Below are 26,535 nucleotides of genomic sequence, written 5' to 3'. Positions count from 1 at the left end.
TCCAGCATTGTTATAGTAAATCAAATATAAACATTTTAATCTAAGTTTATTGCCGTATCATTTTACAGATTTTGTGTGCAGATATTTCACCCAGCCTTGCTAAACTGAATACATATTTTTTTCTGTTATTTGTAATTGTTATTTCTGTTATTGAAGCTTTAAGTAGTGCCACCTCGTAAAATGGTAATGTAGCAGTAATGCAGCATATCTCCCATTTTTTTTTTATTTCCCAGGTGACCGCATGAATGAGTATGACCTCTGGGTGGCCGATGAGAGTACCGACTGGGACCTGGCGGGAGACCACAATTACAACAGTAATTCCACACATAATTTTTAAACAGTGTAACTCATCATTTTCATGATCATCATTGTAATCACTGTAATGCCTTGTAAAATCACTGTAATCCTTGTAAAATCATCACTGTAATCCTTGTTACATCACTGTAATGCCTTGTAAAAGGCCTTAAGGGCATTACAAAAGGGGGCGGGGAGTAAGTAATACCAAAGGACATGTCATAACACGAATGTAATATTTGGCAGAACGGCGGACCAAATTCATGTGAAACAAAATAATATAGTTGCTGTTAATGATATCATGGGTAGTAATAACATTTATAGAAGATATTAAGGAATCAGATACTATTAAGAATAAAAATAATGTTGAAAATAAACGTATCTACAATATTACAGGCAATGAGATGCCAAGCGCGTACAATGAGGAACAAATTACATTCTTTAAACCCGACACTATACATGCTAGTAAAAAAAAAGTGAGAAGCATACAAGCTTTTATTAAAAGACTAGTTTGTATGAGGATCAAAAGAAAAGCTGATGATAATGACACTCTAAATTTAGCTGCGTCATGCTCGAGAATGACAGCCGCGGGTAGACTGTTCTAAAAGAGTTGACTGTTGGGCTAGTTGGTGTTTAGACATAGGAACCAGTGTTAAAAGCGCAACACCACACTACACAAGATAAGACCAGACGAGCACAGGCGCAAACTGACAACTGATTTATTGAAGGCAGATCTCCAGCTATATATGGAAGATCTCTTTTACGCGGGGCCCCATAGTGAACTGTTTCTCGCAGTTAAAGAATGCATTGATGAAAATGGTGCGGTTGCGTTCCAAAATGGCGCCGGCATGTCTGTAGGAAACCTTCTAGCCCTTTTGGAATTTTACCTCCAGTCCACTTTTATCAAATTTGACGACCAGATTTATCTTCAAAAGAAAGGCATCTGTATTGGTTCATGTATCGCGCCTGTGTTGTGTCATATCTTTTCATCAACCATCGATCGCTCTTTACACGATCGTTTTAATTCTTCTTACAGTGACAAGGTCCTTAAAGTTTTTCGTTATGTGGACGACTTCTTAGTTCTGTTTAACAAGTGCTCAACCTCGTATGAGCATGCGCTGAAGTGTGTTCTAGAAGATTTTAGAAATCATGGGAAAGGGTTAACCTTCACCTTCGAACGTCCAGACGAAAGTAAGCTTCAGTTTTTAGATTTGCGATTGACGTTCAACGAAAGGCATGTTTGTTGGGCGTACTCTCCGCGTGCACAAAAAGAGCTCCTTCCGTACAATTCAGCTCACTCAAAAACGGTAAAGAGAGGCATCGCAACTCTCTGTTTAGATTCAGCACTTCGGAAGTCGTGCATTCACAAGGTGCAGGATAGTTTTAACCTTCAATTGGGGAGGCTGTTTTCAGCCGGCTTCCCTGGTTCGGTCGTCTTGTCTTTGGCTGAGACGCTTCTTAAGAAGATAAAGCACCGTTGCAACCCAGATGCCACGAAGCCCCTGGTGGGCTTCCAGAGGCCAGAAGTGGTGCCGTACATACACAAGGTCACACATAGCCTGAAAAAAGTGGCTAGCCGGTTCAACGTGCCGTTGGCTTTCTCGGTCCCCCAGAAGCTCGCTCAGCTTAGCCGTCGCACCACCTGTGCCGAGGAAAAGGCAGGCTGTAAAAAGAACCATGAACGACGTTTCGTTCAGTGTGCCAAGAACGTTGTGTATTAGATTCCCCTGACCTGCGGCAAAGTATATATCGGCCAGACGGGGCGCTGCCTCAATGACCGGCTCAGGGAACACGCAAGAAATCTAATTAACAAGGAGAGAAGTCATCTTGTCGACCACTGCATGAACTGCCCGAATTGTGAACCACGTCTCCGATGTGCAAAAATTGTAGGCAGAAGCAGACAAAAAACGGCGCGTGAAACGTTGGAAGCATTTTTAATCAGAAAGGCAGGTAAACAGTGTGTCAGCGACATTTCTATTGCGCTGTATAAAGCTGAAATTGATTTTATTTCGCGATATGTTTGATGTTTCCGGGGGGTTGTTGTGACGATGCGCCTGCGCAGCCTGTTGGTATATATAGCTGGAGATCTGCCTTCAATAAATCGGTTGGCAGTTTGCGCCTGTGCTCGTCTGGTCTTGTGTTGTGTGGTGTTGCGCTTTTAACAATGGTTCCTATGGGTAGACTGTTCCACTCTTGAATAGCTGATGGGAGGAAAGACTTGTTAAGTGTAAGTGTAGAGTCGTGAAGATGTTGGACGCTTGTTGGACCATTGTCACTGCTGATGAAAAATATATGAAGTTTTGCCTACATTGAAGTTTGTGTGCAGGCATGTTATGGGCTGTTTTCTCTTCAGTTATCGTCACAGATACTGACATTAACACTTTCATTTCTGCAGGTGGCCCTAAGGAAGGCTCCAGCTTTCACCGTGCTGAAGCTGGTACACCAAGGGATGCCACAAACTGGTCCCACGCTGAGGTTCTTCTTTTGATTGCATGCTACCAGCGTCACATGCTAGATTTTCATGACAGGAAGAAAAAGAGAAAAGATATTTGGATTCAAATAAGCACAGAAATGAGGGAGCGCGGCCATTTGAGAACAGCCTCTGATAGCGAGACGAAATTTAAAGGGCTAAAAAGAACCTATGATAAACATCGGCAACACAAGCGGAAGTGCCGAAGGGGTAGGAAGGAGTGGCCCTTCTATAGGGAGATGGACAACTTGTCTTCAAGTGCAGAGTACCAAGCACCAATTTCATCAAGTATGCCTACGCAGCCGTCCACATCAGCCACGTCACCTGTTAGTGTACAGCTCTTGGGAGCGGCTCGGGAAACTCATGGAGCCACTGGTGAGAACACTGATAGTTTTTCTGATGAGCGTTCCTCCCAACACAGTGCAGCACAAGTTGCTGCCAAGGCAAAACGCCGTAAAATACCAGCAACTTTGTTGCAAGACATCCTGAGCAACATGAAGGCATGGCAGGATGAAGAACGCCAACGTTACAAGCAGCAACTGAAAATGCAAAGAATGAAGCCGAAAATGCTGAAGCGCATTGCGGAGAGCACCAGTTAAGATGTTTATTAATTAAGTCAGTTATTTTGTGGACTTAATTAAGAACAGGAACACGTTTTTTTGTGTTTTTTTTGCGGCTTGTGTGACTGCCTAGGTGTCTGACTGTGGAATGCATACTCAGAATGTACATTCGACAATTTTGTTTTGCTATGGTTAAGGAAAGCTGTTTAGAAAGTCTGAAGAGCGTATGCTGTAAACCTTATAAATTATTTCAAAATTATAGATTTTCAAAACAAGAAATGCGGTTTTAGGAATGACTGTCTGAATGTAAACTACTAACAAGTTTATTTCAGTAAACTGCAGATTGATAAGCAGGCATTACCTGCACTTCAAGTGTGTTGTCACGTGTGCCTGATCGGTATTCAGATGGGATTACGCTGGTGCCAAAAATCTCAATTTGTTTAAATGGACAACAGGTTTTGTTCTGCTCATCTGGTTGCCTTTTCTTTTTGTGCCTTGTTATGGTCTCTACATTGCCTTTTCATACTAGAGAATAAGTTTTTTTTTTTGCATACTTGGCAGCTTGCCGTTCGTTTGATTTTGAAAAGGGTTTTTAGGGGCGAAGCTCCTTAAGGCGGCACCCGTTCGTCCCTCGTCGTAGTAGTAGTGTGTAACCAGTCTGAGAAAAATAATTCCGAAGTTGTGTCCGTAGCGCGGCATCGAACCAGGGACCCCTCGCTTCCGAGCGCGCGGCGTTAGCCCACTACGCCACGAAGCACACATAGACACAAGCACCACGATGGCAATAAATACCCAACATTAACGAAAGGCCGCGTTTCTAGCGCGTTTCTAACGCGTTTGTGCTAGCGCGTTACGGCCCGTGTAAGAAGCTGGTGTAAGACGCTGTGGCCTCTCCGCCTTACCTTCAACGCGTTTCGAACGCGCTGCCCAAGGCGGTGGCAAGTCAAGTTCAAGTCGAGGAGCGTTTATGAATACGGGGGGTATACTCTCTCAGCAGTCATGTGATGGCGTCGGCAAACGCGGTGCACGTTCCGGCATGTGTAAATGGCTGCGTAAGACGCTGTGGCCGCTCCCCCTTACTAGAGAGTACTGCACGTCTCTAACGCGTTTGTGCTAGCGTCCCCTTAAGCGGGAGATCCGATGATTCCCTCCGGAGCTTCGCCCACTCATCATCATTCACCCTGTGGATATGCTGTGATTTTTATTTTTTGAGGCTCTTTGTGTCAAAACAGACTTGTGCTGAAGTTTCTACCTGTGACACTACCCCCTCTACCTTTCTGTTGCAGTAGACTTTTCTTAGTGCTTGCTGTCTTTGACATTTATAACGCTTTCACACCTGCTTTATTGGCCAGCCTGCTCTTTTTTTTTTCAGTCTCAAAACAATCAGCTTGTTGCGTGCTCTGGTTCAAATAGTCCTTTGCTGAAATTGCTTGCTTGTGGCATTGGATTTCTTCGTGTTGATGTTGTATATATATATATATATATATATATATATATATATATATATATATAGGTATCGACATACATAGTTGCAGTGTAGTTGCAACATTTTAGGAGTTTCTATTTTAGAGCATGTTTTGCTCGTTGGTTCAACAGAAAGCCTTCTGGGAACAAAAGTGGTTTCTATGTAGTGCCTTATGCTGATACTGTATATCTTGTAAGGATTTGAAGAATTTTATGCAGGCTAATCACCTGTTCCCATGTATGTTGCTGCACATCTCGATGAAAATACACGAAAGAGAAATGCTATTTGAAGTACAAGCACTAGTCACACACAGGAAGCAGTGTCATTTGTGTTCATATTTTGCTTTACGATAGAGGTGCAAGTACTCAGTTTCATAAGTGTTTTATTTATACCAAAAATTGATATATCTTGTAAGGATTTGAAGACTTTTATACAGGCTAATCACCTGTTCCAATGTATGTTGCTGCACATCTCGATGGAAATACACGAAAGAGCAATGCTATTTGAAGTACAAACACTAGTCACACACACTAAGCAGTGTCATTTGTGTTCATATTGACACGTATACATGTTTATCTTTCACCGGTGGCCGCTTTCCACCGGCTAACAAATGTTAAACGTTATCGTTTGGCGCAGGACGCGCCTGTATCGGAAGTTTCTAGAACGTTATCGATGCTTCTTTCCGTTGCCTGTTTTCACCGACGCTTATGTTATCTGATTGTATGACCGACGCGAATTGTCTAGAACTTTCTGGAAGACCCACGGGCATCAGGAATTAATCTGGAACCTTCGATGACTCAGGTATAAAAGCCGACGCGTTTCGCCACTGATCAGATTTTCGACGACCGCCGACTGTGTTCGCCGCTTTCGTTGTGCTTTGAGTGTAGCTTACTTTTGTGGGCACAGGTTCGCCCAATAAAGAATCAGTTTCGTCATACCCAGTTTTACGACTGTTTACTTCAGCGTCACTACTACGGGACATCTGGTGGAGGTGCTTTTGTGTCCATGCAGCGGACGCCCCTGAAAAGCCGTGATCCAAGCCCGAACCCCGAAGAGAGTACCAACGTTGTCCCGGAGCATCGAGCTAGCCTCTGGCTACAAAACCAACCCCCGGAATACGCACCTCTTCCCGAGAAGACCAAGAGGACAAAAGTCACGACCTCGGCAGCAGCTACCATGACAGCCCCTGCGCCAACATCTGCAATCGTGATGCAACAACCCAGGGAGCCGCCGACTTTCCGCGGTTCACCATGTGAAGACCCCGAAAGCTGGCTGGAGGCATACGACCGGGTCGCTACGTTCAACAAGTGGGACTGCGACGACAAGCTGCGCCATGTTTACTTCTCGCTTGAAGACGGCGCCAGAACCTGGTTCGACAATAGGGAGCGTGCACTAACAACCTGGGACCTCTTCCGAGCCGCATTCCTGGACACCTTCACTAGCGTCGTCCGTAAAGAAAGAGCTGCAGCCTTGCTGGAAAACCGTGTACAGCTCCCGAATGAGAGCATTATCTACACTGAAGAAATGACTCGATTATTCCGGCACGCCGACCCCGCCATGCCAGAAGACAAGAAAGTTCGCATGCTCATGCGGGGAGTTAAGCAGGAGCTATTCGCCGGACTTGTGCGGAATCCACCAGCGACAGTCCAAGACTTTCTCTCGGAGGCTACGACGATCGAGAAAGCACTGGACATGCGCAACCGGCAATACAATCGCCGTTCGACGCCACAGTACGCCGAAGTCCAAGGACTCTCCGACGACCTACGAGACACCATCCGGGCGATAGTACGCGAAGAGCTGCAGAAGTTGCTACCGTCGCCGATATAGTGCGGGAGGAAATCCAGCAATCGCTAGGACTTCCCGAATCACCGCAACCCCAGCCGGAAGCGCTGACCTACGCCGCCGTCGCCCGTCGTCAAGGCCCCCCTCTACGCTCGCGCCAGGGCCCCGTAACGCCGCAGTTCCATCGTCCACCGCCGCCGCCACCAGCACGCCCGCCCGTCGCCCAGCGCAGCTACCAAAGGAAGACAGACATTTGGCGCGCCCCCGACCACCGCCCGCTCTGCTATCACTGCGGGGAAGCCGGCCATGTCTACCGCCGATGCCCATACCGCGAGATGGGCCTACGAGGGTTCGCCGTCAACGCACCACGTCCACAGCTTGGCGAGCGACCACGTGATATCGCCGACTACCTCGCCCGAGCCCAGTGGCAACCACGACGACCCTCACGCTCGCCGTCACTGGGCCGCTACATCTCGCCGCATCGCCGTCAGTACACCGGTCCCACCCGGGGCCGATCTCCGAGCCCTTACCCGGGAAACTAAAGGCAGCAACCGATGGAGGTGCGGTTGCTGTACGACGCAATGCCGAAGATCCTCCGCCGCCGACGACGACGACGATTCGCGAATCATCACGACGAGATATCAGCATGCCGCCTAGCAACAGTGTTGACAGCACTTCGCCGCAGAAAGAAGACCTTCCGACGCGACGTAGCAGCAGCAGACCAAGCCGAAGCAGCCGTGATCCGACGCCACGAATTAACCGCAACGCCAGACGCCGGTCTACTGATTTAGACGTGCTCATCGATGGTCATAACGTCACCGCTCTCGTCGACACTGGCGCCGACTATTCCGTCTTCAGTGGCGCGTTCGCCGCCAAGTTGAAAAAGGTGAAAACCACCTGGCAAGGACCCGATATCCCGACAGCGGGAGGCCACCTAATAACGCTGACTGGAATCTGCACAGCGCGAGTCACGGTAAACAACCGCACTTACCCGGCGAACTTCGTAATCCTGCAGCACTGCTCCAGGGATGTCATCCTAGGCATGGACTTTCTAAATCAACACGGTGCAGTCATCGACTTAAGGTCCAAGTCGATAACGCGTTCAACGCACAACGCGATGCCACCGGATACAAGCATAAGTTACCATGCCTTGAATGTGCTTGAAGAACAAGTCACCGTTCCGCCTCGCTCCAGCGTAATGATATCCGTCGGTACCGAAAGTGCTTGCAGACATGGAGGGCGTCATCGAGGGCGATCATCACTTACTGCTCGACCGTGAAATTTGCGTCGCTAGAGGCATAGCTGAGCTACGTGCAGGGAAAGCAAGGGTGATGCTCACTAACTTCAGCCCCGAATACAAGAACATTAACAAAGGCACCACGGTCGCCTACATCGACGAAATAGTACAAGCCAGCAGTGCTTTCGCCTTCACGGATTCCAGGGCACCTGCAACGACGACTATAGTATCTGAACCAACTTTCGACGTCAACCAGAACCTTCCCAGGCATAAGAAAGAACAGCTAAAAGCTCTGTTCCTGCAATGCAAGGACTGCTTCTCGTCGTCGTCAAAAGTTCGACAAACATCTGTCGCCAAGCACCGCATTATAACCAACGAATTTGTCCGCCCAATCCGTCAGAGCCCGTACCGAGTTTCGGCGCGCGAACGCGAGGCCATAAGGCAACAAGTCGACGAAATGCTACGCGACGACATCATCCAGCCGTCCAAGAATCCGTGGGCGTCCCCCGTGGTGTTAGTGAAGAAGAAGGATGGAACCCTACGTTTCTGCGTCGATTATCGTCGCCTCAACAAGATCACGAAGAAGGACGTATACCCCCTCCCACGGATTGACGACGCCTTGGATCGACTCTACAACGCAAAGTATTTTTCGTCGATGGACCTCAAAACCGGCTACTGGCAAATCGAAGTCGACGAGAGGGACCGGGAGAAGACTGCCTTTATAACACCAGACGGTCTGTTCGAGTTCAAGGTCATGTCGTTTGGTCTTTGCTCGGCACCTGCGACTTTCCAACGCGTCATGGATACAGTACTGGCAGGCTTGAAGTGGCAGACTTGCCTCGTCTATTTGGACGACGTCGTTGTGTTTGCCTCAAGCTTCGAAGAACACCTGCGGCGCCTTGAAACAGTTCTTCAAGCAATCAAAACCTCCGGACTCACGTTAAAGCCAGAAAAGTGCCGCTTCGCATATGAGGAGCTCTTGTTTTTGGGCCACGTCATCAACAAGTCTGGAGTGCGCCCCGACCCTCAGAAAACTGCGGCTATCTCCAACTTTCCTCCGCCGACTGACAAGAAGGCAGTGCGTAGATTTCTTGGACTGTGCGCCTAACAGGCGCTTCGTCAAGAATTTTTCACGGATCGCTGAGCCACTGACGTACCTCACGAAGGCCGACGTCGAGTTCAAGTGGGAGACGCCGCAAGTCGAAGCATTTGAAGAACTGAAGCGACGCCTGCAATCGCCGCCAATACTTGCGCATTTCGACGAAAACGCCGATACCGAAGTCCACACCGACGCAAGCAGTGTAGGACTCGGCGCCGTTCTTGTGCAGAGGACTGACGGACTAGAAAGGGTTGTAAGTTACGCTAGCCGGTCGCTATCGAAGGCGGAAGCAAATTATTCCACAACAGAAAAGGAGTGCCTCGCCATCATCTGGGCTACATCAAAGTTTCGCCCCTACCTCTATGGCAGGCCCTTTAAAGTTGTGAGCGACCACCACGCCTTGTGTTGGCTAGCTATAACTTGAAGGATCCTTCAGGTCGCCTCGCACGATGGAGTTTGAGACTTCAAGCATTCGACATCACCGTCGTTTACAAGTCCGGGCGAAAGCACTCTGACGCCGACTGCTTGTCTCGCGCCCCCGTCGAACTGGCGCCACAGGACGACCAGGATGACGACACTTTCTTGGGACCCATCAGTGCCGACGAATTCGCCGAACAACAGCGAGCCGACCCGGAACTAAGGAGCCTTGTAGACTACCTGGAAGGCAAGACCGTCATAGTGCCGAAGGTGTTCAGGCGAGGATTGGCGTCGTTTTACTTACGAAACGACATTCTCCTAAAGAAGAACTTCTCGCCTCTCCGAGCCAACTACCTCCTTGTGGTACCCTCAGCATTGCGTCCAGAGGTTCTGCAAGCTCTCCATGACAACGCAACGGCTGGACACCTCGGTTTTTCCCGCACGCTTGCGAGGATACAAGAAAAATACTACTGGCCTCGCCTCTCAGCCGACGTCGCCCATTACGTGAGGACATGCCGAGACTGTCAGCGACGCAAAACACTGCCGACAAGGCCAGCCGGACTTCTACAGCCGATCGAGCCACCTCGCCGACCATTCCAGCAGATCGGGATGGACTTACTGGGGCCTTTTCCGACGTCCGGGAATAAATGGATCGTCGTAGCTACGGACTACCTCACCCGCTACGCCGAAACAAAAGCCTTGCCCAAAGGCAGTGCTGCCGAGGTAGCGCAATTCTTCGTTGAGAACATCCTCCTGCGTCACGGTGCCCCAGAAGTCCTCATCACCGACAGAGGTACGGCCTTCACGGCTGAACTAACTCAAGCCATCCTGCGCTATAGCCATACAAGCCATCGCCGGACCACCGCCTACCACCCGCAGACGAATGGCCTCACCGAGTGCCTAAATACGACCATCGCCGACATGCTGGCAATGTACGTCGACGTCGAACACAAGGCGTGGGATGCCATCCTTCCGTACGTGACCTTCGCCTACAACACGGCCATGCAAGAAACGACGCACATATTGCCGTTCAACCTGGTCTACGGAAGGAAACCGGCAACGACGCTTGACGCCATGCTACAAGATGTCTCTGACGAAGAAAATCTCGACCTGGCCACCTATTTGCAGCGTGCCGAAGAAGGTCGACAGCTCGCCCGCCTGCGCATCAAGAACCAGCATAGAACCGACAGCCGACACTACAATCTTCGACGACGCTACGCCGAGTACCAGCCCGGAGACCGTGTTTGGGTCTGCAGACTCCGATACGCCGACGGGGACTTAGCGAGAAACTCTTACGTCGCTATTTCGGACCATATAAATCATCCGACGTATTGGCGCACTGGACTATGAGGTCGTGCCAGACGGTATTTCGCAATCACAGCGGCGCCGCGCACGACCTGAAGTCATCCACGTGGTGCGTCTCAAGCCTTTCTACGCCCGCTGACGAACTTAGGTCCTTTGTTGCTTTGTTATTTTTGTCCCTTTCTGTACGCGTGGTTTTTTTTTTCGCTTTCTTGTTTGTATATAGCATCGGGACGATGCTTTTTAAGGGGAGGATATTGACACGTATACATGTTTATCTTTCACCGGTGGCCGCTTTCCACCGGCTAACAAATGTTAAACGTTATCGCTTGGCGCAGGACGCGCGTGTATCGGAAGTTTCTAGAACGTTATCGATGCTTCTTTCCGTTGCCTGTTTTCGCCGACGCTTATGTTATCTGATTGTATGACTGACGCGAATTGTCTAGAACTTTCTGGAAGACCCACGGGCATCAGGGATTAATCTGGAACCTTCGATGACTCAGGTATAAAAGCCGACGCGTTTCGCCGCTGATCAGATTTTCAACGACCGCCGACTGTGTTCGCCGCTTTCGTTGTGCTTTGAGTGTAGCTTACTTTTGTGGGCACAGGTTCGCCCAATAAAGAATCAGTTTCGTCATACCCAGTTTACGACTGTTTACTTCAGCGTCACTACTACGTGACAATATTTTACTTTACGATACAGGTGCAAGTACTCAGTTTCATAAGTGTTTTATTTATACCAACAATTCATATATCTTGTAAGGATTTGAAGACATTTATACAGGCTAATCACCTGTTCCCATGTATGTTGCTGCACATCTCGATGGAAATACACGAGAGAGCAATGCTATTTGAAGTACAAACACTAGTCACACATACGAAGCAGTGTCATTTGTGTTCATATTTTGCTTTACGATAGAGATGCAAGTACTCAGTTTCATAAGTGTTTTATTTATACCAACAATTCATATATCTTGTAAGGATTTGAAGACTTTTATACAGGCTAATCACCTGTTCCCATGTATGTTGCTGCCCATCTCGATGGAAATACACGAGAGAGCAATGCTATTTGAAGTACAAACACTAGTCACTCACACGAAGCAGTGTCATTTGTGTTCATATTTTGCTTTACGATAGAGATGCAAGTACTCAGTTTCATAACTGTTTTATTTATACCAACAATTCATATATCTTGTAAGGATTTGAAGACTTTTATACAGGCTAATCACCTGTTCCCATGTATGTTGCGGCAAATCTCGATGGAAATACACGACAGAGCAATGCTATTTGAAGTACAAACACTAGTCACTCACACGAAGCAGTGTCATTTGTGTTCATATTTTGCTTTACGATAGAGATGCAAGTACTCAGTTTCATAACTGTTTTATTTATACCAACAATTCATATATCTTGTAAGGATTTGAAGACTTTTATACAGGCTAATCACCTGTTCCCATGTATGTTGCGGCAAATCTCGATGGAAATACACGACAGAGCAATGCTATTTGAAGTACAAACGCTAGTCACACACACGAAGCAGTGTCATTTGTGTTCATATTTTGCTTTACGATAGAGGTGCAAGTACTCAGTTTCATAAGTGTTTTATTTATACCTACAGTTCACATTGACATAAAAATGTGCAAGGGTAGTACATGAAATGTTTTATGTTATGACTAATATTTTGTACCAAAATGCAATATACAGTGGTTAATACAAACATGTGCAAATGCTGAAGCTGCCAGTACCTGTTTTCATGCCTGTTTTCTACAAAGCCAACATTACTGCTTGGCGCTTAAGTGCGCCCCTGCTCTCCGAAACTGCTGTTGAGTTCCCATCAAAAGATGGATCGTCATCATCACCTTCCTCCTCCATGCTCTCACAATCAAAGGAATCCTTCGACATAAGTATGATGTTGTGCAAAACACATGATGCCAGCACATATTTCATGATGAGTGCAGTGCCTTTCATGTCAAGATATTTCAGCCGCCTGAATTTGCCTTTTAGCTGTGCGAACGCACGCTCAATCACTGATCTTGCTTCGCCTAGTCTTTCATTGAATTTTATTTCTTGTGAACTTAGATGGCTATTATTCCTGTACGGCCTCATGAGTCCGACAGACAGTGCATAGGTCGAGTCGCCAAGAATATGGAAGTTTGCTGGTAAGGTCTGTACTAGCTTGTCCAGGCTTGATGCACTGAAAACCTTGGCATCGTGCATTCTTTCTGGAGAGCCTGCGTGTACATGGGTGAATGCCATATTGCTATCACAGCACCCCTGCAGGATGATTGAGTGGAACTCTTTCCTGTTGTAATAAGTATCCTGCGCGTTCTCTGGGGCTTTGATAGCGATATCGCAACCATCCACAGCACCGACAACTCCAGGAAACCGCCACTTTCGGTAGAATTCATTGGCTACATCCTGCAGTGACAAAGGCCACTGGATAAAGTCCGGTGCTGCACCTGCCCAGAGTTCAATGATGTTGTTAACAACGTAGTGCAGCAGGCCATTGTTGACCCCAAAACGGTCGGCAACACCTCGGAATGACTCTTGGTTGCCAAGCAGCCACAGAGCCATTAGCACCTTTGTATGGAAAGGTATCCTTGGTGTCCTTTCAATGGTGAGTCGCTCCTGCGTGATCTGCAGCAGGACCTGGAAGCCAACAGCTAGCACAGTTTTGATAATGATTGCTAGCTTGTGCTTATTACACTTAGCATCAATAAGACCTGTGCAGTGAGCACTGATATTCCTAGTAGACTAGTTACGACATATTAAATCTGATAAAAAACTTGGTCTTCGTGAAACACATGCAGTCCTGTGTACAGCGACCTTCTGCGAAAATAATCCACAGACTGTCGATGACTGCAAGGCAGAGGCGTCAGTTACGGGGGGCAGATTAAACCGCGTGCGTTGTTTCAAACTGATAGGCCTACTTACCTCAAAAGTGCTTCTGTCCATCCTGAAGTGCTCCTTGAATTGTGTATGTGTGTATCTGGGCACAACGTTGATGACATAATCCTGGATGCCTCGGATCATACGGCATTCTGTCCTCTTGCGATCTGCAATCAATTTCGATGGAGGCGAAATGCAGAAATGCCAGTGTGCTTGCGTTGTAGTGCACGTTAAAGAACCCCAGGTGGTCAAAATCAATCCGGAGCCCTCCACTACGGCGTGCCTCATAATGAGAACTCTTTTTTTGGCAAGTAAAACCCCAGAAAGAAGCAGATCTGCAATGAGTCATCAGTCGCCATACCGCGGAACAGAAATAAATCCTCTCATAGGGTACCCCTTAGAACAGCCCGAACAGCTTGCATCGCATACGTAAGCCGCGGCTGCGGCCTCCGTCGCCGCGCGTCAAGTTCTTCTACCTCTTCATCGTCTAGCAAGAACTGCAGGAGTACGGTCGGCGGAGCCATTTTCGAAAAGCGCGCGAAGTGCGATAGCGGATGCGGAAGCAACATAACATTCGCCAGACGGCGCGTTCGTGCACCCGAAAGTAGGGTGCCTCGATGCCAGCGCCGCCGTTCAGGGTGGTGCCATCCTTTGACCGCACCCGCGCCGCCACTTTCTCGCTGCGACGCCATCTTGAGTCACAGCGAGCGCTTGCGAGTGCTTGGTGCCGGTGCTTAGTTCGAGACACAGTGCGCGCGGATGCTTCGCTGACGCTTCTACTTGCTGGACAGTGTTCAGCCGCATGAATGACAAGCTTGTCAAGTGCATCGAGTCGACATGACGGGGTGTTGTGTTCCCAAGTGCACCGGATCGACGGGACCCAGAGCGAAGGAAGAGATGGGAAGCCCAAGTAAAGCGGTATCACTGGAAGGCAACGGATAGCTCCTACATTTGCGAGGTAAGTGTCAAGAAAGTTTAGACTATCGCATCGTGTTTTTCATAAATAAGAAAGTATTCTCTGATCCGCGCTCACGTACCTACGTTCGCTCACGAACTAAGCACTGCACCGATGCTGAGTAGCCTATGGTTTGCGAGCGCGCGTCGCATAGGCTTTTGCCGTTTTGATCAGCGCAGTCTATGCGAGTAGTACCCTTATTTTAAGAACTGACGAAAATGCTTCGCCGCGAAATAGCCTTACATTAGCTACAAATCGTCATGTAAACCACCTATTTTACTTTCTCACGGGAAGCACACATCTTGTGTCTCTTGTTTCTTTTTTTTCCCTCAGTTTCTTTTTTCGCTACTGGTTATTTGGGACTAAAGAACGCAGTACTTCTTCTGGGGAGAGCGGCTGTTGTGTACGTGGCAAGCGAAGCATTGTGATTTTCTCTGATTTCTCAGCAGATATCTCGCGGATCTCAGGTTGTTACGTTATATAGCTGATTTTTTAGACGTTATATAGCTGTTACGTTATATAGCTGATATTTGTAGCGTGGTGCTCGTAAGCTGATGGTCATTCGTGCTCATTCCCGATCGTAGTGGGTACTGTGACGGTCTTTAAATGCCTGCGCACGGTATGCCCAGGTGTAGTAGAGTTAAGGGGCATCATGGGACCAAAATGTTTCGGCGTTTTCTGGCATGGTGTCTGTTGTAGCCTGTGCATTTCTTCGAAACGTGTGAAGCGAGATAATACAGCATTACGTCTGCGAAAATTTATTTTTAAGCACTGTAATGGGTTCTCTGTATTTACAAGGCAACTTTTCATATCAATAATCACTTTTGTTGTTTTACTTGCACTTAGAAACACTTTGAAGAGGACCAGTACGAGGGAAATCGACAGGATGGGCGCCGTCTGTTAAAGTCAACAGCCCTACATCATCATGGACTATATTTTCGAAGTGAAAAACATTGCTAATCTGTATTTGACTGTCTTAGTTTCATTTACGGTTTTTGTACGCGATATGTATGCAGTGGTGTTTATTTTTTCAATGTAGTTATCAGTGTTCTAATGGTTATTTAGAAAATGTTCTGTACTCGCCATCGATGTCTTTGGCTGATGCGACGTATTCGATGGTAGCTGATGTATTCTGGCTGGATATCTTGATTAATATTACCCGCGGTTGCGTTTTCTTGTTTGCATTCCTGTTTTAGATTTATATTGTGTGTAATAAGGTTGATGTTCTCACTTGACCCCCCCCCCCCATGTAATGAATAAATTAAAAAAAAAACTCTCACTATCCCGAATTGTGTGTCGAGCCTACCTTGCGAATTTTTTTTTTTATCTCGTCTTTCAGAACTCGCCGCCAGGGGGCCGAGGAGAACAGACGTGTCTCACATGGGCTCCCGCTTTTCGTGCTTCTCATCCCGGAACAAGGCCAGTGACGAATCTAAGTTTTGCACCGGTGCAACCGGCAAGACGAGAGAAATCGCCAGACAATAGCCTATTTCGGGTAAGTGCACCTTATTTCAAGATATCAAGTCGACCGCACACCCACCAGGTTAAGCCTAACGCCAAAGCAGCTGCTGCAATCCCATCAGAGGAAACGCCGTCGCGGCGCACGCCACGTGAGCACGAGCGCACGAGCGCTCGCCCACGCCGCGGCGAAGAGCCCCTACGATGAGCCGAGAGGCAGCTGCAGCAAGCGAAATGTCAAAGGCGCAGAAAGAAGAGGAAGCAAATGCAATGCAAACGGACACTACGATGAGCCGAGAGGCTGCTGCAGCAAGCGAAATGTCAGAGAACCAGAAAGAAGAGGAAACAAATGCAATGCAAACGGACCGGAGGGAAGAAAACACCGGGGAAGATATGTGGAACTATGATACAGAAAGCGGCAGAACAATCGAAGCGGAAAGCGCCTGGCTCACGAGGAGCAAAAAGGGCAAGAAGGACACCACGAATGTAAAGACGCCGGCAACAAAACCAACTAATGAGCAGACGTCCAATCCAGCACCGCCACAGCAACAACGCAGACCCAGGATGCCGCCCCTGCCACTAGACGACTTTAAGATCGTCTACCGCCCGCAAGCAGGTCTCGACCTCGCGAAATGGAACACCGTTGCAGTTATGCACGCCATCGGCCGAGCGAGTGGACTATCGCAGCAAGACTTCAATGACAAAGTACGCGTGCAAGTACAGAGAATCGAAAATTTAATCATCGCAAGCACGGCCGACAAGGAAGATGCCAAGATGCTGGTCAGCATCAACAAAATACAGCTTGGAGGCACTTATCACAACGTCAAAGGCAACATACGAACCCCTGATGACGTCTCCAGAGGCGTCATCAATGGCCTCATACCCGGAACGAGCACCGCAGAACTCATGGCAGGAATCCGAGCACCGGCAAGATACACCGTTCTTCACGCCAGAATGCTGGGTCAGTCGACCGCGGCAGTCGTATTCTTCGAAGGACCGCACGTTCCCTACTACATCATCTTCCAGAGCGTTGATTTCCGCTGCAGACCATATCGAAAGTCAGTGCAGTACTGCCGCACCTGTGGCACAACGGGACACCGTCAAGACGTCTGTCCGAGACCGGTCCCGGATTTCTGCTACAAATGCGGCAAGACCGGACGACCACAAAACCATGATTGCAAACCAACCTGCAAGCTCTGCGGAGAAGGGCACGAAACTGCAAGTACAGAGTGCAAGAAGAGACTGAAGCCAAGCCCACCACCATATAATATACGGCAACAGCGCCTCAACAGGCTCCAAGAAAGAGACAACCGCTGGAGCTCCAGCAGTGAAGAGTTCCCGGAGCTGAGCACCGCGGCCACCAGCTCGAGCAGTATCAGTGTGGGCAGCTCCCCAAGGCGCAGCAGGTCCAAGTCAATACTGCGAAATGCCTCGCGCTCCCGCTCTCGTTCTCGCTCGCGCTCCCACTCGGTCAAGCGCGCGAGCTACGCCGATGTGGCAAGTGGCTCGAGCGCCCCGAGTGGTACGAGCAGCTTGGACTCCTCGTCGACCGAAGCCACAGCCATACGGGTCCTCGAAAACAAACAGCAGAACCAGCAGAGCAAACTGCAGAATCAGCACAGCCAATTGCAAAGCCAGCAAAACCTCATAGACAAACTACTCCGCAGTCAACAGAGACAGCAAGAGCTCACCGACAAACTGCTCCAAAAATGCAAGGAACAGCAAGAACTCACAGACAAGCTGCATCAAAAATGCCAGGAGCTCGAAAACATTAACAGACAGTCGGGAACGACGCTGACCAAGGCGGATGTCGAAGCCATAGTAGATGCAAGGTGCCTGATCTTTCAAGAAGCCTTTATGAACAACATTCACGCCACGATGGAAAAAATCGTCCAATCAGCAGTCGAAAAAACAGCCGCAACCTTCGAAAACAAGATCGCCACGCTAAACGCCAAGATCGATGGGATCGCGCCACAGCTCAACAATTTTATCGCGCATGTAAAGAAAAACTATGTCACCAATGCACAACTCGACAATTCGCGCCACACGACTCGGAAGAAAGCGCGGGCGAACAGCCACAGCGACTCTCGCTCCATCTCGCCCACTCGCGATCGCCGACGCGAATTCGAATCCATCGACGATGGCGACCACTAACCACAAGGCGAAGAACCAGCATTCAACTATACGCATATGGCAATGGAACTGTCGCTCGTACCGCCCTCGACACGCAAGCCTGCAAGAATTCATCAAGCTGAATCAACCCGACGTCATAGCACTACAAGAAACCAACACGCAGAATGTCCGACTGCAAGGATACACCACTTATGCACACACCCAACGCACTGCCATACTGGTCAAGAAAACTCTCACGGCGCAAGAACACGACATAGAAAACACCCAGACAGAACACACCCTAATCGAGGTTTTACCGGAACGAAAGACGCAGAAAAGCCTATTCGTGGCCAGCGTGTACAGCCCCCCTCGGGACCAGTTACCGGACTTCGATCATTTTTTACGAAAACTCAAGAAGTCCACGAATGGCCACCAAGTCGTAATAGTGGGGGACTTCAACGCCTCGCACACGGCATGGGGCTATCATACCACCACGAGGAAGGGTGCTAGAGTGCACGATGCCGCCCAACAACACAGACTCACCCTCTGGAATGATCCTCTCCAGACCACGAGAATTGGAAACAGCGTCTCCAGGGACACAAACCCCGATCTTACTTTTACGGCGGACGTCCCCTGGGCAGAGTGGAGTCGGCTTCCGGAAACCCTAGGGAGCGATCACCATATCCTCCAATTAGATGTAGCACACACCCGTAGACAGACCAAGACCGGAATTGCACGACTAACTGAATGGAAATCCTTTAGGGACAACCTAGATTCCGGAGCAACTATAACCGACATTGACGAGTGGCTCAAAAATGTGCTAGATATAGCAGAACGCCACACCAAGGTCATACAACTTGATGCCGATACGCCCGCGGTAGACGCGCACCTTCTCCACCTCTGGGAAGCCAGAAGTGCCCTCCTCAAGAGATGGAAGCGACAAAAGCTCAACAGAAAGCTAAAGACACGCGTCGCTCTCCTTACCAAGCAGGCTCAGGAATATGCGGACCAAATCGCCAGGCAGAACTGGCACGCTTTCTGTGACAAGCTACAAGGGACTCTGAGCACCAAAAGGACATGGCACCTCCTACGCGCACTCCTAGCCACGGAACCTACCAAAGCGGAACAGAAGCAACATCTCCACAGACTTATCCACAACCACGACGGGTCAGAGGAACACCTCCTCCGAGAAGTACAAAAGAAGCTCTGCGGAGATGCACCTTCTCGCGCGTCAACTAGCAGCAACGTATACGCTGGAAAACCGAATCTAGAACTCGACCGACCCTTCACGCAGGCAGAACTCCACGTAGCCCTAGCCAAGCTGACTAGAAATACCAGCCCCGGCAAAGACCGGATTGCAAACAAGCATTTACGCAACCTACCGCAGCAGGCCACTGCGGCTCTCCTCCGGTACTACAACGAGTGCTGGGAGAAAGGAGAACTGCCTGCTGTATGGAAGCACTCGGAGATCACTATGATACCCAAGCCCAACAAGCCTCTCAGCTTGGAGAACCTACGCCCGATCTCCCTCACCTCGTGCGTGGGAAAGCTCTTCGAACATATGGTGCACGACCGCAGTTACCCAGTACCTCGAAGATAACGGTCACCTACCAGACACCATGTTCGGCTTCAGGCAGCACCTTTCAACGCAGGACGTACTCTTACAACTGAAAGAAGGCCTCCTCGATCACCTTAACAATCGAAGCAAGTACTGCATACTGGCAGTAGACGTCAAGGGAGCCTTTGATAACGTCAGTCACGACGCGATCCTCCACAACCTCGAAGGCACCGGCTGCGGCACTAGGACCTACGCGTACGTCCGAAACTTTCTGACAGACCGCACGGCAACCGTCGGGATCTGTAACATCCGCAGCGAAAGCTTCCAACTTCCAAACAGAGGCACCCCGCAAGGGTCGGTCATCTCACCGCTACTCTTCAACGTGGCTATGATCAAGTTACCCAAACTCCTCGAGACCATACCAGATCTGCATCACGCGATGTACGCTGATGACATCACGCTCTGGACCAGAGCTGCGAACATTGGAAGGCAAGAAACCGCCCTACAAGAAGCCGTAAACACCATCGAAAGCTATCTCCAAAACTGTGGCCTCCGCTGCGCCCCCGAGAAATCTGAGCATCTCGTCCTGAAAGCAAGAACGAGAGGCAGGCCACCCAGCTACGAAGAGCCCGACCCCTGCGTCACCCTCAATGGGACGCCAATCCCGAAAGTCGATACGCTACGAATACTGGGACTCCTTATTCATAAGGACGGATCCGGAGCGGCCAGCCTACCAAGACTACAACGCACCCTTTCGCAGCTCACGCACCTCGTCAAGAGGATCTCAAGCCAAAGAAGCGGCCTCAAGGAGCAAGACACGCTCAGAATAATACAAGCACTGCTCACCAGCCGCATCACATACGGTATGCCGTACCTGGCTTTAAAGAACGCAGAGATCGAAAAGATCAACATCATGATAAGGAAGGCAATCAAAGTCGCCCTGGGACTCCCCCCCATGGCTTCTACTACACGTCTCCTTAAGATGGGCGTCCACAACACGTGGCAAGAGCTCGCTGAAGCGCACAAAAACAGCCAACTGGAACGACTCAAGCTTACACCCACCGGGAGATCAGTACTCCGACACCTGAACTACAGTGAGACGTACGTCGCAGACACGGACAAGAAAGAACGAATTCCATCGGACGTTCGAGAGTCCCTCTGCATTGCACCCATCCCGCGCAACATGCATCCCATATACCACAAGAGTAGAAGGCAAGCTAGAGCCAACGCCATCAAACGAAGATTCAAGCAAGACCCAGACGCCCGCTACACCGACGCGGCCAAGTATCCGCATCGAAACGCATACGCTCTCAGCGTCGTAGACTCCCGAGGCCGCGAGTTAGCATCGGCAACCGTCAAGGCACGCAACCCGGAAACGGCGGAAGAAGCGGCAATCGCTCTCGCCACCACCACATGCACAGACGCAGCAGTCATTTTCACCGACTCTCAGGCCGCCTGTAGAAATTTCTCGAGGGGCCGCATCTCGGCTGATGCACTCAAGGTACTGCAACGACGTAGCACTCCGCTCCCGTACACCTGCGTAACGTGGGTACCCGGACACGAGGGGCTAGAGGGGAACGAAGCGGCCCACACCGCTGCCCGCGAGCACGTCAGCCGGGCTCCCCTCGCCCCACACGCCCTCCGACCCGCGGCAGAAGAGGTGGAAGCCGTACCCAACAACTATTCGGCGATATTGCAACACTACAGGCTCGAGCGCCGCGTGTACCCTCCACCGCACCCAAACCTCGGCAAAGAAGAAAGCGTGGTCCTCAGACGCCTACAAAGTAATACCTACACACACGGCACTATAATGCACCGCCTCTACCCGACATCCCACAGCTACCTCTGCCCACTATGCAACGTCCCCGACACCCTGGCACACTTGCTGTTGGAATGCCCGTGGCATGAAGACAGCGAAATGCAGCCGGAAATGGACGCTAACAGAGCACCACAAGCAAACGAAGACCACCTGTTTGAAACGTGGGAGGCCAAGCTCACCCTCGGGGACCTGGAAGACCAACGACAACTCGTCGCCAGGGCCAAGAGGGCAGCCAAAGCCAGAGGGTTCCTGGACTAAGGAACCTTCCCACCTCAGGGTGATACCGGGCCTCGCTCGGGACACTGTTTCAATAATAAACGTTTCTCTCTCTCTCTCTCTCGTCTTTCAACATAACCTTCAGGCGCCACACAGTACATATAATTTTTCATGTACATATCTCTTTCATGATTGATTGTACTAGACATTATAAGTAAATGTATTTTGTGCATCGTTTGGTTTCTTGTGTGTACTACGCAAGATTGACACAGGCAAGTTACGTTACATGTTTCTCTACAGCACTAACTAAACCTTACTTTCACATCGCAGTTATTTTTACACCAGCTTAATCCTGTCAGCACACAGTTTTGTGGGCAAAAAAAGAAAGCGAAATTGCGCGTAGATATCGTCAAATAATTGCAACGAACGCGAAGAGCACGCGCGACGCAAGGGAAACTAACCGCCGTGCGCGAGTGGCTGGATACGGTAAAGGAGGCGTGACGTGTAAACCAAAATACAACAGCGAAAAAGAAAAAAAACTTCCACACACAGGGGGTCGCAAACCTTATATACCAAGCATCGAAGTGCAAAAAAAAATAGTGCGTATTTCAAACATACACATGGCATGTTAAATGTAAATTGAATAAGGCAACTTTGGGCATGTTCCCGGCGCCATACATTTACGTCTTCGACCTTCGACGAGTTAACGGCTATTGGTTATAAAGATGTGCAGATGCGATACCGATAAAAAATCCTCATCAAGGCAAAGCACTTGGAAGTGCGCCGCGAGTAACACTATTTACGAACGCAACCGTAGCCGAGTCTGAGCTCGTGTGATTCAATATGGCGGCGCCAGCGGGGTTGTCTCCACCCTGGACGGCGGCGCTGGGCATCGAGGCACCCTACCCGAAAGCAGTCGGCGAAAATCGCCGTTAAGTTAAGCTCCGAAGGCGTCGCACTCGAGCGCACTCGAGCGTTCTCCTTTGGAGTTCGGAGCGCGCTAACTTAACGCGCCCAATGGTCGAGTGGGCCGAACGGCGCTCTGCCGCTGAGGCGCCGCGTGTGGAAAAATAGTGCGAGGGCGCTGCGAGCGAACTGGATTGGGGCGGAGACGCGCTCCGCGGCATATTCAACGTACTTTCGCTGCGGGCGCCGAGTCCGATTGCGCATAGTACGCTCTTAAAATAGCGCTTTATTTCAACTGCAAATTTATGTTTACACCATTTTGCCAAACATATATATTTGAGGCAGAGATTATACAACGCGACGTCTTCAATTTTGCTGTCGTTGTCATGCGAGTCGTCTGCTAGCGAGCGCGCGTTCGCTACGCGGACGCTGGCGGACGCCCAGTTTTTCTAGCAGAACCTCTGTGCAGTACATTTTTTGAATAGTTTAGTTGCTTCGGTGCGCCCATGACTCTTGAAGGCCGGTGCCAAATGTAGTTTTAGCCAGGTGAACTGCTGTTTTTACCACTGTCTATCTCTGTCTATCTCCGCACCATGAAGGCTACGTAAGAAAATTTTATTATTGATATCGTGTCATTTTACACGCGCTTCTTCTTGGCGGATATTGATCAGGGACAATGATCGAAGTAAACAATATTAGAGTGAAATAAACAAGGCTTATTAACTGCGTGGCGCCAAGAATGACCAATGTATTTCTAGGTAATTAATCAAAGGGTACACAGACATGTATAATTACGATATATATATATATATATATATATATATATATATGTAAGGGAAAAGTAACAAATATTATAAATGCAATAACTTAAAAAGTGAGAACTCCCACCGGAATAAGCGCACGTGCTTGCAGTAACAAACACTTATTAGTGAATACTGGAAATAAAACTCGCATTCGCAGCAATAATATTCATAGCAGCCAAAACCGTCTTATATATATATATATATATATATATATATATATATATATAGGAAAATCAGAAGCACAACTTCGCGGTTATCTTAGGTTTATTATTTTCCCAACAGTTTCGGTCGGTGGACCGACCTTTATCAAGGGATACAGGAAAATCTTGCAACAGTCTTTTTATATCTTCAGGTAGAGAAAGAAGGCGCCAAAAAAAGGTGAGAAAGGAGAGATAGAGAGATATATGACAAAGGTGAACATGCAAAAAAAAAAGGATGGAGAGTTAAAGGAAAGACCCCAAGACCTGGTCGTGCCAGACAAAGCAGAGGGCAAGGTCGCTGTTAAGCGTGTTTCACATGCACAATTGACGGACACGCCTGTTATGTTAAGTTGAACATGCAAAAAAAAAAAGGGAGGGAGGGAGAGTTAAAGGAAAGACACCAAGACCTGGTCGTGCCAGACAAAGCAAAGGTCAAGGTCGCTGTTAAGCGTGTTTCACATGCACAATTGACGGACACGCCTGTCATGTTAAAAAAAAGAGAGAGAGAGAGAGAGAGTTAAAGGAAAGACACCAAGACCTGGTCGTGCCAGACAAAGTAAAGGTCGAAAGACGAGAAACACGAAAGCAGAAGAAATAACCTGCAAATGTAGTAACAGCGTGGCGAAATCAGCATGAAATTGAAAAGCAAGGGCAAAACACGAGAAACAGGAAATAAGCAGCCTGCAAATATGACAGTAACAGCGTGGCGAAATCAGCATGAAGTTGAAATTGAAAAGCAAGGGCAAAACACGAGAAACACGAAACAAGAAGAAATAACCTGCAAATATAATAGTAACAACGTGGCAAAATAAGCATGAAATTAAAAAGCAAGGCACAATAATGTGGGTGGTTCGGTCCGCTCCCCCACTGTGGTAGTGGGCATTCTTTCGACATCACACACGTGTTCGGCTTGCCTATGCGGGGATTAAGTTCTGATTTTAGCTAATTTAACTTATGGACAAAGAAACGAGAGGTTTCCCATGTGTTTATTTATGCCGTGCGTGATTGTTCTAAATTTGTGGATAAAATATGACTCTCTTTGTTCCCGTTCACGAGAAGAGCGGAAGCCTGACTGGAGAAGAGTGACACGTATTTTATCAAATGAATGCTCAGGCAGACTGATATGTTTTGAGAATGGGAGATGTGGTAGTGCGCGGGTGTGAGCTCTGTGGTTGTTTAGACGGAGTCTGAACGCGGTTCCAGTCTGGCCTATATACTGTTGGTCGCAGACTTCACAATGGAGCATGTAGATCACATTGCTGCTGTCACAATTTAGAGGTTCCTTAATTTTGAATGCGAAATCAGAGGAAGTAGCCTTAGCAAGACAGGTTGAAGTCATGTGCTTACAGACCTTGCAGCGGGGTTTACCACAAGGTCTGCAGCCTGATTCTATGTTTTGAACCGTGGTTGTCCTAGCTCTGACGAGGATATCTCTTAGATTTCTTCCCCGGCGATAGACAACTCGGGGTGGCTCTGTGAAAATTGAAGACAAACGTGTGCTCTGCTGAATGATATTAAAGTGTTTGGCTAGGATGTTGTTCACGTGCGGTAATGTAGATGAGTAGGTGAGGATAAGGTTGGTTTGGTTTTTCGGATGGCGGGGCTTTGAGCCAGTCAAAATTTCATTTCTGTCTAAGGCTTGTGCTCGGCTTATAGCATCATCAACAATACGTTCCGGGTAGTGCTTCGCCACCAGGGCCGTTCTGAGTTCCTTTGCATGACATTGGAAGTCTTTCTCGTCAGAGCAGATGCGGCGGTATCGGTGGGCCTGTGAATACGGGATGGCTTTCTTGCAATGTTGTGGATGGCTACTTTTGAAATGAAGATATTGGTGGCGGTCTGTTGGCTTTTTATATAAGGTTGTGAATATGCGATTATCTTTAATTTGTACCGTGACATCAAGAAAGTTTACAGCTGATTTAGAATAGCTGTAAGTGAAAGCGATTGACGGATGAACTGAATTAAAATCTGCTACAAATTTAAGGAGACTTTCTTCGTCGTGGTGCCAAATAAAGAATATGTCGTCTAAGAACCTTTTGTAGATGAGCGGCTTCAAAGGTCTGGCCGCAAGAAAAGGTTCTTCAAGTGATGCCATAAAAATATTCGCATAATTAGGAGCCATCTTCGTGCCCATTGCCGTTCCGCTTATCTGGAGGAAGTGTTTCTCGTCAAATTCAAAGTTATTGTATCCTAGTATTAACCGCAGTAGCGTTGACAGCGTGTCCTCGTCTAGACTTACAGGCGTGTTTGCGTTCATGTAAGCGTTGACTGTCGCGCCAATGCCCTCTGCTTGTGGTATGTTTGTGTATAGGGATACTACATCCATTGTCACCAGGAAGCTTTCTTCGGGGATCTCTAGTCCAGTTATTGTGCGAAGAAATTGGTTGGTGTCCTGAATGTAAGATGGAATGGTCGGGACTATGTCCTTAATTATGAAGTCTAAGGCACTTGAAATTCTTTCTGTTACCGTGCCGTTGCTTGAGACAATAGGGCGACCGGGGTGGTTAGTTTTGTGGATTTTGGGTAGCAAATAAAAACGACCAGGGGCTGGCTGAATCGGCAGCATTGCTTTAAGCATATCTCTAGATATTTTCCCCTCCTTGTGCAGTGAATTTAATTCGCGGCATATTTCTGATTCGAACAATTTAGTGGGGTTCTCTGTGAGTTCCGTATAGAAGTCCTTATTTTCTAATTGTCGATATCCTTCTTTCAGGTAGTCGACCTTATCTAATATTACTATTGCGCCACCCTTATCCGCAGGTTTAATTACAACATCTGATCGACGGCCCAGCGAGTCCAACGATTTGCGCTCTTCGTACGACAAGTTTTGTCGAAAGGGTTTCACTTTTGAGCATGCTCTCATGATATCTTTTTGGACGGCGGATATATACATTTCCAAATATCTGTCCCTCTGATCTGGTGGCGACCAATTTGTTCCTGATGCTCCGGGGAATGCTGTTCGGCTGGGTTTATCATGAAAATATTCCCGCAAG

General features: G+C 48.5%; 4 protein-coding genes across 4 annotated transcripts in view; 1 reads left to right on the top strand and 3 right to left on the bottom strand.

Annotated features, from left to right (window-relative positions):
- Positions 1-26,535, bottom strand: part of LOC119453871 (zinc finger protein 675-like) — a 2,199,134-nt gene that overhangs the window by 1,569,956 nt on the left and 602,643 nt on the right. The gene's annotated exons all lie outside the window — the stretch shown is intronic.
- LOC119454549 (gastrula zinc finger protein XlCGF57.1-like) overlaps positions 1-26,535 on the bottom strand; it is a 1,708,166-nt gene that overhangs the window by 1,442,869 nt on the left and 238,762 nt on the right. The window lies entirely within an intron of this gene.
- On the top strand, positions 164-3,471 carry LOC125945270 (uncharacterized). The gene is made up of 2 exons (XM_049667040.1): positions 164-314; positions 2,690-3,471. Exons 1-2 carry the CDS (start codon positions 242-244, stop codon positions 3,361-3,363), a joined length of 747 nt encoding a protein of 248 aa, XP_049522997.1. The 5' UTR covers positions 164-241; the 3' UTR covers positions 3,364-3,471.
- Positions 11,972-13,581, bottom strand: LOC119453873 (putative nuclease HARBI1). Its single transcript, XM_037715922.2, has 2 exons — positions 13,561-13,581; positions 11,972-13,275 (listed from the first exon to the last, which is right to left on the bottom strand). The coding sequence occupies exons 1-2, from the start codon at positions 13,579-13,581 to the stop codon at positions 12,391-12,393; spliced, it is 906 nt and encodes a 301-aa protein (XP_037571850.2). The 3' UTR covers positions 11,972-12,390.

This window comes from Dermacentor silvarum, chromosome 5 (assembly GCF_013339745.2).
Source record: "Dermacentor silvarum isolate Dsil-2018 chromosome 5, BIME_Dsil_1.4, whole genome shotgun sequence".
NCBI lineage: Eukaryota > Metazoa > Arthropoda > Arachnida > Ixodida > Ixodidae > Dermacentor > Dermacentor silvarum.
Note: the sequence above shows the minus strand (reverse complement) of the source record. Positions and strands in the feature narration are given on the sequence as shown.

Bases quoted from the DNA above. Each gene is read 5' to 3' on its own strand.
- LOC125945270 (XM_049667040.1), top strand. From the start codon at position 242: ATGAATGAGTATGACCTCTGGGTGGCCGATGAGAGTACCGACTGGGAC. The intron at 315-2,689 runs GTAATTCCACAC...TCATTTCTGCAG, and splicing joins GGGAGACCACAATTACAACA to GTGGCCCTAAGGAAGGCTCC.
- LOC119453873 (XM_037715922.2), bottom strand. From the start codon at position 13,581: ATGGACAGAAGCACTTTTGAG. The intron at 13,276-13,560 runs GTAAGTAGGCCT...GTTGGCTTCCAG, and splicing joins TGGACAGAAGCACTTTTGAG to GTCCTGCTGCAGATCACGCA.